The sequence below is a fragment of the Takifugu rubripes genome, chromosome 5, assembly GCF_901000725.2.
Source record: "Takifugu rubripes chromosome 5, fTakRub1.2, whole genome shotgun sequence".
NCBI classification, from domain to species: Eukaryota; Metazoa; Chordata; class Actinopteri; order Tetraodontiformes; family Tetraodontidae; genus Takifugu; species Takifugu rubripes.
This window is the reverse complement of record NC_042289.1, coordinates 11,567,350-11,587,152: the sequence shown is the minus strand read 5'-3', so window position 1 is coordinate 11,587,152 and position 19,803 is coordinate 11,567,350. Positions and strand designations below refer to the sequence as shown.

The 19,803-nt window shown below is 46.8% G+C and overlaps 1 protein-coding gene across 3 annotated transcripts in view; it reads right to left on the bottom strand.

The window, feature by feature from the left end:
• znf385c (zinc finger protein 385C) overlaps window positions 1–12,493 on the bottom strand; it is a 61,858-nt gene extending 49,365 nt beyond the window's left edge. For 2 of the 3 annotated variants that reach the window (XM_029836406.1, XM_011604167.2), the window contains exon 1: window positions 12,372–12,493. In XM_029836406.1, the coding sequence (XP_029692266.1) occupies window positions 12,372–12,435 (64 nt within the window). In that variant the 5' untranslated portion in view covers window positions 12,436–12,493. Of the gene's footprint in view, window positions 1–12,247; window positions 12,340–12,371 lie in introns of those variants that run through there. The other variant, XM_029836407.1, reaches the window with a different exon arrangement.
• Between the last annotated feature and the right edge of the window lie 7,310 nt (window positions 12,494–19,803).

The window sequence follows — 19,803 nt, the reverse complement described above, 5'->3', positions numbered from 1 at the left end:
CTATTATTGGTGGAGGATAATTAAATTGACACTGTGAACGGTGGTTTGGAAACAGTGGAATATTATAATATAGTTGCTGGATGTACTCGTCTTCCCTCGGAGTCAGTAACTTCCGAAGATTACGTCATCTCCACGTGCATGTTCTGCTAGTTTAGGGCTGCTCCTCCTCTAATTGCATTTGATTGGTGGATTATCTCAGACATCCAGTTAAAGCGTCAATGCAGCGGTGACGGCAGCAGACGAGAGAGAATGTACAGAACCCAGTGGAAAGATCTTCCTCTGTCACCTGATGAACAGTGAACCCTGATGAACCCTGATGAGTGGAGACTGATGCTTCGGACTCCTGACGGGTTCTGTTGGAGCTGCGGTTCTGAATAGAAGGAAGCTGACTTCTGCCTCTCTGATGCTCATTATTATTCAAGCCTCCAGAGGTCACAGCTACAGGGAGCAGCAAACATCATGCAGCCAACCTGCACGTTTCCAGGTCACAGGGCAGCGGTGCCCTCTCATCCCTCATCTTCGTCCCCATTAAACAGAGAATAACACAACTCCGCCAACACTGACTCTCCCACTCATTTCTCACTACCACTTTAATTCATCAATTTCTTCTTCCTGAATCCAGCTGAGGGCAGGTTTTAAGGAAGAGTCTTCGCTGCGTACAGGCATTCCTAATGAGCCGAGTCCGCTCATCTGTATTCCATATCTGGGCCTTTCTGAGGAGAGGTAATTAGGACATTAGTTCTGGAGGTGGTCCTCCTGGACCGTGGACAGACACACTGACAAAATGACGCCGCTGATGGAAACACATGCGATGTGCCAGGACAGGCGAAAAACACCGCCGCTGCTCCCAAAGCGCCGTTTCAGCAATCAGCTCAGGTTCGGCTGCAGGCGTGCACGTTGCCCATCAAAAGTGTGATCCAGGAACGAACTGTGATGTTCAGGCTGTCCATCCAAGAAGCTGTCCCGTGTCCATCAGCTCCTATCTGCCCATTTTGGGTTGTTATTCTACTTAAAACAGCACACAATGAAGCAAAAGAGATGATTGGAGGTGCAGGAACACGCCTGAATCGTGCAAGGTCAGCGAGGAGCGGGCCAGCGTACGCATCTGCAGCACAACAAAGGGAACATCCACGTGAGCGGCAGGACTCAACGCTGTCACGATGGGGTCAAGAGCAGCTGGGCCGCTTTCCTCTGATCACATAATCACCGGAGGAACCTTCAAGTGTCTGAAACCACAAGTGAGTTTCATTAAATCCATCTGCAAAATAATCCCTGATGTGGTGAAAACCAATAATCAAGGAAAGTAGGAGGGCCGGAGTGTGAAGAATAAGATGCTATACATTTAAAGATGCTGGAAAAGACTTATTTAGATTTATTATTAATCAGCATAGCATCCAAATGGCAAATTACTCCATTCTGTTAAGATAATAATTAACAATGGCGACTCAAATATCCAGAGACGTTTTCACACAGACAATTGTGTCAAGGGGAAAATCTTGTAAACCTGCACACGCTGTGTTCCTGACATAGTAGACGTTATAATCAGGTCGAACGTGAATAAGTGGTTGGCTCTGTGCTCCTAATTCGGCATTCTTGCTGTGACCGACAAAGTGGGTGAGCAATCAGAGCGAGAGTGCACAGCAGCGCTCCTGCGGAGCTGAGCGACAGCAGCACGGGCACAAATGTCACCGGGTATGAGGTTGGGGTGAAAGGCTCCCCCAACCCTGCACAAAGCGCATGCTGACACATCAGGAACCAGGAAAGATGCCCTTTGGTGCGTCCTTAAAAGAGACCCTCGGAGCCGATGAAGGAAAGATTCATACATGAGAACCTAAATCAGCCTCCACTCTGATGTGGGTGGAATTCAGAGCAGAGTTTCAATGCAATTTAATGTGGAGACACACACACACACACACACGCACACGTACACACACGTATGCAAACACACACACACACTAGTTCCAGAAATCTTAGCTACTCTTAAATCTGCAGCAGAAGTCTGCAAAACTTCTTTAAAAACATTAAGTTCTTGCTCTTTGATTAAAAAAATAATCATTATTCTTATATATTTTTTACACAGACGCTTTTTGAAACCATTTCCAAGACCTCATTGGCAGACTTCACTTCTTTTTTTTTTCCATTATCGCGATGACCGATATTCACATTTGTCAGCGGTGGAAATTATTCAAATTACAGCGCGATAGAATAGAGGAAAGTAATGATTCTAAGTGTGGTTGTCAAGGTAATCACTGAAATGATGAGGATGAGGATGAGGATGAGGATGATGAGACAGCCTGGAAAAGGGAACTTGAGTCGTCAGCGGGCGAATGAACACGAATGAACACGCTGACAGCAAACACCTTCCTCACAGGATGCACGTGCTGCTGTGACAAATTACGCATGAATTCATTCACGTGTGTGAGGGAGGAGGAGGGTGGGGGTGGGATGGTGGTGGGGGGGGTCAAATGAAGGCAGAGTAATGACAGCAAATGAACTGTCACTACTGATATAGAGGGTGTCACTCCATCACTGGGAGGGAGAGATGGAGATGGAAGGAGATGCTAGGATGGCCTGCAAAACACACACACACGCACACACATACATACATACATACATACATACATACATACAGAAGACCCTGACCTTAAGGATTCTGCTGTATTGTCCAGGTCAATGGTACGTCTGATATCTCGTTAGAATAGGCTTCTGACTTCTGGCTCCTTCTAGCTACTTTTGGTTCCTTCAGGCTCCTTCCAGCTCGTTCAGGGTCCTTCAGGTCACTTCGACTCTGCCCCTCTTCAGTTCCTATCTATCAGACATAATTCGCACCCCCACCTAATGAGGGGATTGTTATTCCCCTGTGCAGATTATGTACCATCTGTTACACCTGATGATGATGATGACGATGACAGAAAAGTGGTAGGCAGCCAAATTGTGACAGGTCAGTGGGACTCTGTCAGAGAGGGAATGTGTGATGGGATGAAGGACGAACTGTCCCGAGCGGAGGAAACAGAAAAGAGGGCGGGGCGCCACCGGATCACCTCGCCCACGGTTCCTGAACTGGTCAGTGTGAGGGGGAAGACTTGCTGTGTTCTCTGCACTCACAATATAGGTCAAACACACACACACACACACACACACTCAAGGACAGTGGATTACAGGTCATCGGGGTTTAGCGTGTAATTCAAACCATTTTCCATCACATTTGTTCCCATTTGTACTCACTCGATGGCTGATCCCAGCTGATTAACATGCCAGTCAGTGGGGAGGGCACCTGCTGTGCAGACTGTACTATCATTAAAACAACAGACACACACACACACACACACACACACACACACACACACACACACACACACACACACACACACACAGACAGAGTCAGACAGAGATTATACTGGATTACTGCTTGTTACCATTACCTGCAATAACAGCTGTAGTACAGGCAAAAACTTTTAAATGTTTTTAACCTCATGTTTTCACAGGGAAGTAGTATTTTCTAAATCATCCTTTTACCTTTTTATTTTAACCCATAAATGGATTTCAAATGCACTTAAGATATTATAATATCCTTACATAAAGATGCAGATGTTTGGGGATGATATCCCCTGAAAGTTTCCCTCCAGGTAAAAGAGGGTGTGTGACCTACGCACACACACACACACACGTGGGCGCACAAACATACATTTATCAACCATTTCTGGATCTGCTGCAACAGTTATTTTCTGACACTTTAAGACACCGGTACTCTAAATCACATAATAATCCTTATTTAAGGGAATTTTCCATGTCCCACCTACGTCCCAGAGACATGTCGTAGCCATACAGCTACACTAGCATTTTCTGGTGGATTACTCTGGTTTTAGTTTACACACACACACACAAGCACGTACTGGCACATAGACAGGAGGGATTATGAACGGTGCACGTGACTCCAATCATGCTCAGTTATTACTGTCTGAGAATGTACAACGGCTGACATTCCTGGATGAGACCAGCTGTATATTGAGAAGCTGTTTGGCTGGTTTTATTATAAGAATGACCTCTATATATACATGCATACCTTAGCCGGTGATTATCTTTCATCCATGAAGGCATAAATGTTCCGGGAAATAGGCTTCCCCCATGTACCAGTATAGGTTCTGCCTTCTTTGCAAGATCCCATCACATAATGTTCCTATTACATAATGAAAGATGGTACTGAGAGAAGGTCAGAAGTTTAAAACAACATGATGCCATGCAACAGAATTAGCTTTTAGCCCTGAATGAGTGTGGAGGGAAATCCCTGTGAGGCCAGATCCAACAACAGCATCCATGTGTTCGCAACCAGCAGCATTTCCCCTCAGCGAGCTGCACCTCACTGCCTAAGTGATGCTGATATTCTATAGATCTCTAATGAGCCAAGCATCAGCTATCAGGCTAATTTAGTGGTGCTGTCACATTAATGTATCAGGGTTGTTCCATTTGAACTAAAGTAGATGTGACTTAACGGCTGGTTTCGGCTCTGTGTGTTCAGGAAGATCCTGATTCTGCCACTAGAAGCACTTCCTACACATATTAACCCAAATCATCCGGAAATGGAAAATGTCCTACGTGCTGGCTTTGTTGTCCTTTGATAAATATATATCAGTATGTTGGAGCCTGTTAAGGTCACTAATGTGAATGGGGGCAGCATTTTTAATATATTCTCCAGTCCAGGGAGGAGACAGCCCGAGGTGTCCCCAGGGACGGCCACAGACTCCTGGGAGAGCTGTAGTTTTACTGCAGGGTGAAATGAAGACTTTACTGGGTGAGCTCAGGTACGGTTTGACTGTCTGCTGCTGCAAGATTTGCACACATCATCACTCAAACCCGAGAACTCGTTCATCACCTCCCACACACTCTCTCTTATATCGGGCCCCCTGACCCTTTTCAAATGAGACTGAAACACTCCAAATCTCTAATCAACCTACACTTGACAGACAGGAGAAAGTGCTCTCAAACCCACGTTCTGCTCCGGAAGTGAACAGCCTGGAGGGAGAAGCGCCACTTTTATCTGCGACATTCTTTGTGTTTGTGAAAGACCCAATTTTCCTTGTCAGCCCTGCGATTTTCTGATATAATGTGATAAATGTGCTTTTGCACAGGAAAGACAGGTCCGGGCCGGATGAAACTAGAGTCATGGATTTGGGAATAACATGGGAAAAACATGGCATGAGGAGCTGACGGTTACAACAGCGAGCACTTGGGTCAAACAAAACATCCTGAAAATTCTTCCAGCAGTCGTAGACAAAATAGAGGTGGAACAACAGAAGCAATCAGCAAAATCTGCACTTTTGATCCAATTAAGCCCAGCAGAAAAAAACCCTTTCCCTTTTGTGAAGAACTGATAATTGATAAAAACAAGCTGATGAAAAGGAGGGAGGCTTAAACACTTCTCAGCCAAGAATGAAAGACAAGACAGTTAATCTTGGTTTAGTTTATTCATTGGAGATGAAATAAAAAGGCATCGCCGGTGCACATGAGAGCAGTTGTAATTTCTTGTTTAATGTGTTTAGAGGGAAAAATGCTGAGTGGTCTAAAGCCGCTCAAATGTGACTGCATTTACGGCTCCCAAAGTACTGCAAATTTGATTAGAACGCAGCAAATTTTGTACTGTTCAACATCTTTTTAGGGGCATTGCAGGGTTTAAAAGCTGGGAGGCGTGCACGCTTGGATATTCTTTGATATTACAAATCTGCACATTGCATGTGAGGTGAAGCGTGGATTGCTCTATAATGTGGAACACACAAAAACTCCTTCTCTTCTTCTGTCTTTACTTTTCTTTCTGGGCAACTTCATGTTTGCATGCCGACACTCTGAACTTGACCAGAATATTCAACGTTCACTTATTAACGCTGACTAAGCAGTGTCAGCGCGCTAAAAGCAACCTTCCACTGTCGTTTCCATTCTATATGTGAGAAATGTAGAACAATGGGTAATATAGAAGGATCTATAATTTACAACAGTTGCAGTTTATTATATATGTGTTTACACTACTGCTTACAGTGGGAAAGAAAACAGTTAAACAGTTCCTTTCTGACTAAACACAACAGCTCCTGAAAATGACACCGTAAACGTGCAAACGTAACGTGTAAATTTGTATCCTTCTACAATGCACAAGATTCACAGAGGAACACAGTCGCAGTTCATTTCTTATCGCGGCTTCTAAAATAACTGACAGCAGCTGGAGAGATTTTGAGTGGAAAAAAGGGGCGAGATTCAGTAAAAAAAAAAATAAAAAAAATAAAAGCACAAGCTGCAAAACAATCATGCAAGCTTGGGAGAGATAAGACAGGAACGAGGGAAAAGGAATGACCCTCGAAACTGCTGAAATAGCACCACGGGCGGGACGGTTGAACAACCAAAAGCAGAACAGAGGACAGGACTTTCGTTATTAGAGCTGGAAAAAAAAGTTGCGTGTATGATAATAAACATTCAGTTGTCTCTCTGATCAGCATCCCCCTCCGCCTCTTCCTCCCTCCATCCTCTCTTCCTCGCTGCGCCCATGTTTCTGCATCAGGGTGATGAGTCAGGGAGCAGCAAGGGGTCTAATGTATTTGCATTGCCTCATTTCCTTTCCTAATGGCAGACATGGGAGCCTGGCAGCACACAGAAATTGGGCCTGTGGGATGGCTGTGGGATGGGTGGGGGGTGGAGGGCTCTAAGAGCTGGGGACAGACCCAGACAAGAGGCTGCATAGAGGAGCATCGAATGATGAGGTGTGTGTGATGAACCAGCCCCACAAATGTCACATGAGTCATCTGTAGCCACCCTGTGCTAATTAAAGCGCAGGTAATGACAAAACCCAGCACGGGCGACCACGTCGGCACCTGCTCGTTCTGAGAGCTCACCCGTTCGCCCGCTGATCGATGCCGGCACTCGAGTGTGCGAGCACGTACGCGCCGGCGTTGTGGCACCTTTGCACATCACGGCGGGCTCATTGGTTCTGTTCAGAAGAGGAGAGGCCTGTGCGTTATTCCCGTGACAACATTATGCTTGATATGCCAGCGCGACTCATTAGGCAGGGCGCCATTATCGGGTGATGCATGGCACGCATTGCATCCTCGCAGAGACGTGCGCACCAGAATCTCATCAGCAGGCTTTTCCCACTGTTAAAGCGCCAGAGAGAAAAATCTAAAAGTGTAAGTCAATAACTGCCTGTTCCCATGGACCACAGTCAATCCCCCAGCTATAGGAGGAGGTTTGGGCCTGGGAACTTCCCGAGTGACAGTTGCAAAAGCTTTTCTGTGAGCATTATTACTGGAATACTCCCCAGGGGTAACAGAGGGTCAGTCTACTGCACCTGACGGTGGGGTCGTTACTCCGCTACCACTAATTCCCTCTCCTATACAAACCCAAACAGTAAAAACATAAACAGCTGTTGGAGCCCGTGCACCATCCTCCTCCACCCTTCTTTAATTGTGGTTGACATTTAATTAAAGCAGTTAATGTGTGCCAAGGACACCATGTTAACAACCTTTCCTTCCTGCTTAATGGGACATATCAGAGCTATTTTGAGTGCATGTTGAGGGAAAAAGAACGGAGCCCAGTCTATTAGTCAGAAACCAGAGCATCTCCCTCAAGTGGATGAAGGTCAGTGTCACTCCCGTTTCTGGGCTAACTGCTCGTCATCCAGGCTCTTCACGATGCTGACTGGGGTTATTAACATAAACACTAACAGGGGAGAAAGCTTTTAGCTCAAGAACAAACGGCAAAGAGACTATTCTCTCATTTACGTAACACCTCTATCATGCGTAAAAGCACCAAGGCACAGAGGCTTCCACAGGTGTGAATAAGTATCTCTGTCTCTCATGTGGAAACGCAGTTGGTCTACTGGGGAAGTTGGAGCAACTCCGCTAAAGCTTTTTGGCTTCGGTGATCACAGAGCAGACAGGAAAAACACGAGAAAACCAAGAATCAAACTGCACTCAAAGGCTCGAAGGTGCTGCAGAGAGGGAGATGGGGGGAAACGTTACACACACACGCACAGAGGGTCTATGTTCCAGTCCATGTGAGGCCTCCACTGTACCGAAGGCGTGGACCAGAAGACGAACAGAATCACCCTCTGTGTTTGCCACCGCTCGCCAGGAGCCAGTTTCCCTGCAGGCAGCCTCAAATATGTGATGTGAACCTGAGCGTGAGGAGGCTGTGTGTTTATCCACCCTGCAAAGTTTACACGCTGCCTTCGTAGAACGTGTGAAGTGGGCAGGTTGTCAGGAGCCACCCGAGGAACTGAGCTTTTTTTTTTTTTTGGTTTAATGCAACGACGGCAACTGAGAAACAACAAAGAGCTCTGAACTCGTTACCTTACAAACATACGTACATAAAAAGGAGGTGATTCGGCTACAACCAGAACCAGAGATAGAGACTTGCTGGACCGCAGCTCCTCGAGCACACGTGATTAAATAGAAGAGCATGCCGACGCGTGCCTCAGCTGTCGGAGTTAAGAGCCGATGTCGGCTGCTGCTGAGAGGATTCTAAACTGGAGCTAATGGGAGAGCTTGAAGAGCAGAGAGCTGCAGCCTTGCATTTGTTGCCCATTCTCAGCCCACCACATTAACACTGATGAAGAGGCCAGACGCACATTACACACCTGCCCACACGCTCACACACACACGCACACACACACACACACCAGGGCAGCAAATAAATGAAAAGCGCCTCAGCTGTAAAACAGAGCAGGAGCTGGAGGAAGTACAACAAAACATCCACACAGGCTTGGTTCCACTCACACATGGTCAGTGGGTGATAATCTGACTTTGAATCAAAGGTCGGACCACCGCTGAGACGGAGCCAAGGTTCAAAGGGCACACCTGGGTGGAGGAAGGCTGCCGAATGACATCGGCAATCCTGACGGCGTCGGTCTTTACGTCAGTAGTGGCATCACAGGCCCGTCTTTAGCATCGCTAATGCTATCAGGCAGCCTGAAGCCATGCTTATCAATCACGCGCCTCCTCCCCCCAGCAGAGAGGTTCAATACAACAAAGTAAAACAGGACTGTGCTCCTCAGATCCATCCTTCCAGATGCTGGAGGTCACTGCGATCAGCATGGACCAGACGTCATTCCAGCCTAATCAATGAGCATGGAGGTGTCTGTGTGTGTGGGGGGGATTTGATGCCACCTCCTGAGGGTTGTAATGACTCTGATGGCTGATAGCTGGAGCTGTGGGAGACAGAGGAGGCGCTAAGGTGAAAGGCAGAAATCTATAGAAACCCTGCACAGCATTCAAACAGGCAGTCAGGCAGAAGCAGGCGGCTCCGTTCAAGAAGACTGTGTCTGACAAAGTGTGTCTCTGTTGAATACCAGCTTCCACCCATTTATTTGGCTTAATCTTCTCCAGAGTTCACTAGATGATTGATTCAGGTCAAGTGCAGCATGAGTGGGACTACTCCACACTGGAAATATCACACTCCTCTGCCTAATTATGCTGCTTAAAGGAGCTGCTTCACCACAGAAGCTGCTAACACTTGCAGAAGAAAAGAGTGATTTCAACTCTTTTCCCAACTATTGAAACCAGGACGTGGAAAACAAACCGGCTTCTGCGAAGCGATGATGAACCATTCAGATCTGAACAGTTACATCCTCGGTTGTAAAAGCGATGAAATTAAATCACCTCCAGACTTCAGCAAACCGACCAGGAATGATTAAAACCGAATATATGACTGTATCTGAAGGGGGGAAAGCTACAGATACATTAATAAATGTTGGGGGGGGGGTTGTGCAATATTTGCATATTTATGAGAAAACACCTTGACCGCATGTTTTGGATCAATGGATTTTGGGCGCCTCCCTTCCTGTTCGGTGCGTCTGGAGCCTAACAAGCAGACTATTTAGTGCTGATTGGGATTACCTGGACGAATACACTGAACTACTGTTCCAGCCTCGAGTGCCGTCATTCACCAGCATCTGAGCAGCATAAGCGCAGCACTGTGAGCGCGCATGTGTTTTTACATGCGCTCACAACACAGGGGCCACTGTCACAGTGAGAGCCAGTCAGAGCTGCTGTACCTGGAAGTGCTGCCATACTCCTCCTGTAGGTAATAAAGCAGACCGGCTTCCATTTGTCTGCTCTGCAGGCTTCCCGCTACCACACCACCTCCTGTTTGGGGTTAAAGGGGACGGTAGAGGTGTAAAAGTCACCACAGGGGCCCAGGAGGGGGCATCACACCGACACACAGAAGGGAAGAAAGTGATATCCACACCTCGACTCCCAGGGGTCGAGCGTGTCACTTGTCTACTCTCCCTGCTGAGGTGCACCCAGCGTCTATGCTGTGCAGTCAGGGGTCAGGCATGCCAGCCTGCCAGGCCGGAGGCTGGGGGAGGAGGCGCCAACGCTGGGAGAAAAGGGCTGCTTGCATGCCCTGAGGCAGGCCCTGTGCAGCTGTCAGTGTCCCTGACTGCCACCCTGTCGCTGCCACCTCGGCCCTCACGCAGAGCTGCAACGTAGGCCCTCCCAGGGCCCCAGTGGGTTGAAGGGCACCGCCACCCTGTCACGGTTCAGGGGGAGGGAGACAGCATGACGGGAAGGGCCAGGGTTCTTGGGGGTTGGCCTTTATTTTACCTGCCACGCAGAATTCTGCTTAGCTTCTCACTTGCCCAGTAACCCAGATTTATAATTTACCGCGCTTTTGTGTGCGATACCACATCCAATGAAATGTGAGATGTGTTAAAAAGCCTGGGTGCAAGAAAACAGAGGAGAAATTAACCAGGAAACAAACCAGCACTTTGGCACAGAAGTTTGCTTTTGAACTAAAGGTCACGAAGCTGCAATTGTTTTCAAGTTGAGTAGGAAATCAAGGGCAGGATTCCTGCTGAGAGTCAGAGAGTGAGAACAAGAGAGGTCAGCAAAGATTAAAAAAAAAAGAGTATAAATTCAGCGCTGGGGGCCTGCGGGCTCCGGCTGTGTGCGCTTCTCAGTGTGAGCGGAGTGTCACCTTCTCCCAGCAGGAGAGACACCAGAGCTCCAGATCAGCAGCCAGAGGAGGATCAAAACAAGGTCAAAGAAAAGAAGGAGAAGCCACTTCAGCGGCAAAAGAGCAGAAATCTCAGAGCGTGACAGGTGAAAGGTGGAACCCAGAGCTCAGTCAGATGCTGCAGAGCTACATTCACCCATCAATGTCGCGCACCTGGTCGGCGCTACATATTCATTGGTGCAGAGTCGGAGGAGCGACCCCAGAATAAACAGCCCGAAAACAAGCCAGCAGCAAAACGGCCACCAGCTGCCTCCACCTGACAGTGGACAGAACGGAACCAGCCCTGCAGACACGCAGCAGCGCCGGCCTGTGGGTCGGGGAGCGCTCACAAACACTAAACCAGCCTGCTGTTTTTCAACTCTGCTGTCAGAGAACAACCACAATATTCCCAAACAGGAAAGTTTTGCCCAACTCCGCCTTGTCATTTGTGCTCACCATGACGACGTAGCTGGACAAACCCCGCTCGTGCGGTCGTATGTAACAGCCAAAAAACACAATGTGAATGTTTCCGAAGTCTGAAAATTGTCTTACATAACACACACACACACACACATACACACACACACACACACACACACACACACACGGACAGTGCACCACCAGTGCCAGACACTCTCACACTTCTCTCTACTACCAAATAAATAGATCAGCAGAATAAAACCAGTGACGTCAAACGATGGATTCTTTGTAATAAAAGCAAAAACAAACCGCACCGTTTCTCCTTGGTCCACCTGTTCACTGGGACTGCAGCAATAATCAGCCGTGTGGTATCTCGCTACATCAGTCCTGACCCAGGATATCTACAGTCAAGGATACCTTCCAGCTCTTCCTGCTTCAAAATGTAATACACTTCAAAATTCAAATAAAGGTAAGAGGAAAAGTTAGCTGGATACTGCAGAGTGCTTCAGGTTAGTTTTAAAATCTAACAGAATTCGAAGCAATTAAGGTGTACAAGGATCCAGTGTTATTATTGTTTCCTCTGGCTGTCTGGAAAACTGCCAGATTATAATCGTCCAGATATTAACTGGCAGGAAAGTTCATATGATCCCTCAAAACAAGGTGGCGAAATCCAAACCCTGATCTGAATTTGTTCTGTTCATCACTCCATGTTGTTCTCTGACAAAAGCAGGTAAAAGTGCTTTTGTAATTGCCTCCAAAAGCAAAACCGAGCAGACAAAATTGAGAATTTCACTGAGACAAAAATCCATTCGTTTTAGCAAAAAAATAATACAACCTATAAATCCATTCAAACCTCTCAACACCGAAATCAACCTCCCCGAAACTCTGGCATTACAATTGATGGCAAATCCAAAGTAACTTTGGGGGACAGACGCTACTCATCACGTGTGGCCCTGAAACACAGAAGCGCGTCTTACCGGCTCCGTTCCGCTTCCGCTGCGCGTCCGCGTCCGCGTCCGTCAGCACTGGAGACAGATTCATCCTGACAGACTGACAGCACGCACGCACGCACAGCCAGACAGGTCCAGAGCGGCGTTTGGCGAAGCCTCGGAGTGATGAGCACTCAAACCGGAAACGGCCTTTAAAAATAAAGGTATGGTCCTGGTGGGACCCGTGACGCTGCAATGGTAAATAATCACAAAGCAGATGTCGTATTTATGATAAATTGTGGGGAAAAAATTAGAATAAAATATGTATAATTTTGATGGATAGACCCATTTTCTTATAGTCCGAGAGTAATAAATCAGATATATACTTTGAAATTTATAACCGGATGTCGCCGTTGCTGATCTACAAATTTAATTCTGATTTAACATTTTGGAAACGATTGTGGGTGAATTAGGCATTGTTATAATGATTTTAAACTTTAAACTTTAAATTTTTTTTTTTACAGTTTCATGGTGTGATATTTACTCCAAATATTTTTCGAATCAAATTTAAATTCACGCTGTTTCAACCAGTAACTGCCTACAACAGCGCCTCCATATGTCCTTTTTTAAATCCTTATATATCTGTACTGCCTCTATTCTGCCATCCAAGGTAAATCTCGCCATCATCCACAATTTGCTTGAAAGCCTTGGATGCTTCATCAAATTGCGTTTGAAATTTCAATCCATGGACTGAATGAATTTCTGCATGTTGGGCCTCTTGACAATAGAATGAGTGACAGAAACACTTTAAAAAGGTTGTCATCGTCGCGGTGATGGATGCTTTCTGACTCTCCTCTTTATGAGCGATGAAAATGTCCTCCTTTATGCAAATGTGCAGGCACTCCAGGCAAGTGTTGATCACAAAAATAACCTACGGTGAAGAACGTGAGGCCCTTAGTGGATGAAAGGCAGCACTGTCACACACACTTGTCACCTCTGTCTTAAAACCTTCTGCTCTTCAATCACTAATCTTTCTGTTTGCATTTTTAAGAACGAAGAAGAACAATCTTCCACTCATTGAAATGCAGGCTGTGCAAAGGCTCAAAGGCCTCAAACATCTGACTGTCAGTCCATCAGTGCTGGCGTCACCTTCGGCGCCCCCGCACCGCCTGATAAATCAACTGTAACAGGCTTACATACAAATATCAGAACTCCGGTGAGGTCGAGGGGAGAAAAAAGAAGATAGGATTTACTTCTTTATCTGATTCCAAACTGAAAAATCCCTGTCATAATAGTGGCTCCAACCTTCAGTGTGCCACAGGAAGCCATGATTAAAAATCTCTTTCCCTTTATTCTTGTCTGTGTTGTTGTGGCCTCACTAGTTTTTGGCTCCCACTGCACACGCGCCTGTGTTGGAACTTCCCATACTCCCCTCAGAGTGGCAACGTGCTGCATATGTGGAGAGTCTGCAACACGTCGTCAACAATGCACATGGCCGCAGCACCTGCTCACACAAAGGCCACATTCTATAAGACAACATTTGTTCCCATCAAGATAAAAGATAGAAGTAGATTTCTAGAGTCCAAAGTTGATAGCCACTGAAACTCCCCTTGCTCTTTCACAACCTGTCCATGAGTCAACCTGGTCGACATGGCAACTAAAATGACAAGCTGCGCCCCACTTCGTGACCATTTTGATGGACTTGAGGGTGAGAGAGAGAGCGGAGGCGGGGCGGTACGGGGGGGGGATGGGGTGGTTGCAGGATGTGAGCGGGAGTGCAGCCCTACAGGTGAAGGCTGAGCAGAACGATAGTCCTCTAAATAGGCTGTAGATCTTAGGCATCGTGCATCTTCGGCTTCTTCTCCAGAACATTAAGTGTCTCTTCAGTGTCAGCCACAGATGGGATATTATTGTGTTATATAAAACTGGGTGCTGACCCAAAACCCCACTGAAACTGTGTTTTACGGTATTTTACTGGCACTTTTCTCTGAAGTCGCTGCTGCTTTATTGTACTGGTGCCCACTTGGCCTTTGTAGAGCATCTAATTAAAGGCTCTGGTAGGATTACCACAGCCACTTTTGTCAGCCAGCCATTGCGGCACAACTAAAAATGTTCGAGGCGGGTGAGTGTGTTTGTGTGTGTCGTCTTTAAAAACCCAGGTGAAGTTGCCTGAACATTTAGAACGCAGCAGGAGCTTGATGAAGGAGACTGCTCACACACGACCAGCCCTTGCCACCTAACCTTGCGGCGCTGCTGGTGACTTTTGTGACTTTTTTTTCCCCTTTGAGAGAAACACAGGACGAGCAGATGGAAAGCGAAACCTCCCACCAAAGCCCACTAGGGTTCCCCTCATTTTGACTCCACACACATCCCGAAGAGGCATGAGGAACACCTTTAGATGTGTCTTGATACACATCCTCCTATTCTTTCAATAACTGTCCTGTATAAGCATGAACAGAGGAGGCATTTATAAGCACATCTTGGTGGACTCAGAGGTAATAAAGCAGCTTCTGACTCTGCAGCCTCACTGAGTAACAACAGAGACCTGGACTGATGCTCTGATTTGCATTATAATGCTAATTTTGTGTTTTCTGCCTCCAATGGCTGCTTATTTCTGATCCCGGGTCAGTGCCTGCGTGTACAGTAACACACATACAGCAACTGTAATAATGTGTATTTTTAGCATTAGCCCATCTGTGACTCGGTTTGCATAACATTCAGCTGCGTGTGCTGATATAATCAGTCCTTCAGAGCCGCAGGAAACAAAATCATTTCCCTGACAGTTTTTCCTGAATTCAGTTTATCTGCTGATCACCTAATTGGGTTTTTGCATGTAGCACAGAAGCGTCTGCTCAGCAGTGCTCATTTACGCTCCCATACAGACATGAAATGCGTCCACACGGCGTAACTACATTGAAATACTCCACTCCACTCTCTAATTTATGACATTCATGGCGTCCAGACACTGAAGCCTGCTGAATTTGTGGACTTCGTAGTCACAAAATGATGCTCTGTTGTCCTGATTGCTGAAAAACCACCAGCCGACGATGTCGTGCCTGAGTTACAGTCTTTGTGTTGAGTAATAACAACTATTATAACACTAAACTAAATGCAGGCTCAATTTTAGAATCTTAATCACTGGGACTGATTTGAGTTGACTTACCATCACTTAATATTAAATTATTAGTTATCTTGATTGATCTTTTCATATCTCATCACCTTTCTTTCTCTTTTATTGTTTGTTATCGTGTTTATTGAAACACGATACAGATGATGCAGGAACATCCAGGAGTGGCTGTATCAAAAATGGTCATCAATCAACAATCTCGCCGTTACTATGGCGCCCAAAGGCTCAGAAATGCTTGGAGAGTGAAATAGGGGCTGGATCGGCCACCAGGGGGCGATCAGATTTGGGACTCTCTTGACGGCCGTCAGAAGGCGACCTGAGAATCAGTCACTTCCTGAACATTTAAGATCCAGGAAATTACAAAAAAGGTGTACAAGTGGGGCAAAAAATGAATGAAAAAGAGGGATATCTTTATTATTCAGAAATGATATTTTATTGCTCTTCCACCTGACCCTCCATTACTCTTCTATCTTTTTTTATCTATCTATCTTTTTATCAGCTCAGGGATTCTCTTCACGCGTTTCCTGCGTGTCCACTGAGGAATTCTTGCCTATTCCGGCCCATCCTGACGCTCCTCCTGTCTCCTGAACCCTTCTCGTGCAATTGCCTCCTCTGATTCCTGCCCTCCCGCTCCCCCCCTCCTCCTTCCCCTCCTGCTTCTTTAATCGTTCTGTTTTGTACTGAAGGTTACTTTTGCCTTCAGGGCTATGAAAATGTCAAAACGGCCCACTCCATTTCCAGCTACGTAAATAGCCATTTCCCGCCAGAGCAAACCCACTTTCCCACGTCTGACCTGCTGTGTTGCACATCCCACCTCCTCCTCTTCGCTACCTGAGCGCAGGGATGAGGGGAAATGGAATGCTCCGCTGTCATTTTCATAAAACAAGCTGCAACAATTCCTTTCTTTCAACTCCAACATTTCCTGCAGATCTTAAACAATATAAAATACAATTGCTGAAATATCATCCATTTGAGCATGTACATGGTTTGCACTTCAACTTAATGAAAGAGAAAAAAATGTATTAAACTGCTGGAATATTTCCCCAAAAAGGCGATAAATCATGAAAAAATCTGCGCTGTTATTACTAAAACTACAGACTTCCGGCTGTTCATTGGCAGGCAAAGAGAAAACACTCACAGCGCTGAGGCTAAAACAGCCTCAAATCAAATTTGGTTTCCATTAAAACGTTCCTCTCCAGACTGGGGGGGGGGGTGTCTTTTCTGCAAAGGTTCCTCTGAATTTAAATGAAGCTCGGAAGAGTTGAAATAACTCCGCAGATACATCATACCCGAATTGGTGCCCCTGGAAATTTGGAGAAATTAAAAAGAAAACTCCCGGTGCTTCGTAAAAACAGTTGCTCTTCCTTCTGTAGTGAACAGGCCTCCAGACGGTGGGAGCCAGCCGCTGCGGGTCACGCCAGGCTACTTCATTTCCGTCTGCCGTGTCCCAGAAAACCCCGGCGTGCTGCGCGCCGCTCCCGTCCTCCGCCTCCTCTCCTCTTCACCAATATCCCCCGATCTTCCCTTTTCAATTTCCTGCCGCTCCCCAAGACAATGGAGCGCTGCATCAAAGGTCTGTGTGGAGCTTCTGATAGCTCACGTCAGCAAAAGCAGAAATCATTCACACACACTCTTCCTGCTGAACTCTGTGTGTGTGTGGAGCCCAGTAGAGGCCTCCTTCCTGCCTGTCTTCCTCCACACAGACACGCCGATGCTAACGATGGGTCTGATACGGAGCCATCGTGCACATACATGCACATACATGCGTCATGTGAAAGAGCAGAAACACTCTTTAAAGGATCCGAACATACACGGGAATGAATATTCCAGATACGGATCCCTTCGGGCTAATTAGCCTGGATTGTTTCTGTCCAGAATACAGTGGGTCAGAGCGCCACTGGACTTTCAACAGCTTAAATGAATTAATTGCTTTGACTGTTTGGGGGGGGGGGGGGGTGTAGAGACACTGTTAGCTTAGAAAGGGGGAAGACTGACAAGTACATTTTTTTAATAATTGAGGGGGTGGCTGCAGCTGGAGGGGGAGTGACAGCTGCACAGCCAATACAGTCACCAATGAAGACAAAAGAATAGATGTCGGAAGGACAGGACACTCTGGTGGCGCTCTGGGGAGGGGGGGGGGTCACGTGGCGGGATTCCCATATATTTACACACAGCCTGTCACGAGTCACTTGTGTTCAGCCTGGTGGTACCAGAGATGTAAACAGACGTTCTGATGCTTGAGTGCTCTTAGCTGTGGTGCAGCAGCGCGGGGACAGGTCCTCGGGTGGGGGGGGGGCGGCTTGCTTGGAGGTCAGGACGGGGGTAGAGGTATAGAGCTCCTTCTAATTGGATCTGTCAAAACACTCCGGGTTAATGTAGTACCTCTATTAGGCAGAGCTGCAGCCCATGACCTGCAGGGTGATCGATGGCTCGGCTCGACGTAGCTGCTGCTTAGTTTTGGTGCTCGGTGTGACGACGCCGATGATGACGATGACGATGATGATGATGACTGTAAACATTGATCTGATGAGCGTACACAGCGGTCGGTGCCACAGCCAGAACTGTGGAGCTGGTGATCTCGTCTGCTGTAGTCCCAGTCTGGGGGGGGAGGTTATCGAAGCACCGTGAGTTCTGCTGTCGTCTCCAGCGTCCTTTCACCTCCTCCGAATGGGAAAAACAATCGATGCTGCTCTGTCTCGGAGCCGTATGGATCTGTAGAAATCTTTTTACTGCTACATGTGGCGCCTCCCTCGTTGGCTCCAGCTGGAGCATTTGTACTGGGGCGGGCCGGGTCGCTCTGGGACGGTGAGGGTGCTTTCTGTAACTGGCCCTGTGCGACTGTCCCTGTTGTCTCTTGCTGTTTACATCACATTTGTGCGTCCTGTGCTCCGGCAAGGTTGCAGATGATGAATAACTTTGCTTCCATACAGCACCATTCCTCCCCCAGGACATATGCTGCTGCTGCGGTTCCTCCCATTTTCTGCTCTCTTCATCACATCTTTTTCTCTCCTCTGTCAACAACATTTTGTATCTTTCTCCCTTCTATTTATAACAGTTCATTCTGTCTGTCAGATGAATCATTTTCCTGCAGGATTTTTCCAGCTATCTCGGCCTCTTTTCCCCACATTTCTTTCGCTTTTAGCCTGTATTGGAAAGAAAAGACCTTGCCTCGATGTGGCCAAAAGCTTCTGGCTTTTAATTGTGGTGGGACCGATTCTGGCCTTGGCTTCAGACACAAACTCTAATTGTTCTGGTGGCAGTTCTGGAAGTTCCTTAATCAATCTGCTACTCACAAGGTGCATTTTTTGGTTTTAGAGAATACGGAGTATTTGAATCAAATTTCATACACCATAATTAGATTTTTATGACGAGCAGAAGAAGCAGATGTAATTCTACTCCTGAAACAGTGGAAACGTAACCGTCTACCAGTAACAGTATCGACCAGATGTGAGCCCAGTCAACGGACGAGGAAATGCAGTTTTATCGAGTTCATTCGTTTCGTTAGTGGTACCGACGAAGACGGTGACTGCTTCCATTTGGTGTTCATTTGGACAGGAAGCTTCTGGACCCTTTCTGGTCCTGCTCAGTGCATTTGAAGATAGTGGTGGAGTGTGTGTGTGTGTGTGTGTGTGTGTCTGTATGTACTGGTTGTATATACATACGACAAGGTTACGTAACACGATGATTAAAGCTCCCCTCGGCTTAGCTTATCAGCTAATCAGAGTGCTAATCAGTTCTTCCTTGGCCCTTTCACAACATTTCCTATTAAAATCTGTTACATGAGGTAGAAAAATGCCAACAGTGTCAGATTAAATTAACCACAAAGGCCACAGTCAAGACGTCTTGATGTCTAAACTCTGGACCGGATGAATTTCTCACTTTGTCCCGTCACAGCTCATCCCCGCTGACATCTAAATGAAAGTCTTGTTCACTGTTCTTACGCACGCGCCCATGAAGCTGTGTTTATTTTAGAATAAAGCTGATTGCAGTAACACTGGGTGCTGAGCAGGGAAGTAAAAAGAAACAATCAGAGTTGATTACAGAGCCGGTGCCTGATCGGAGTAAATAATACACTGCTCACTTCCTGTCTGAGCAGCCATGACGCCCCAACAGAGGCTGTTTTCACTCTGATTACGTCCACAGCAGCACCGCGTCTCCAGCACGCTGAAGGATTAGGACACGTGTGACCGCTGAGCTTGGCTTCATCACGTCTTGCTCAGAGATATTTGAAAGGGTGAGACAGGTCTCATAAATGGACACGTCCATCTCAGCTACCAACAGTCTCAACAAATCCCCAGGAAGCTCCTCAAGATTATAATTTAAAGGTTATTGTGCTTGGCTTTTAGTCACGTG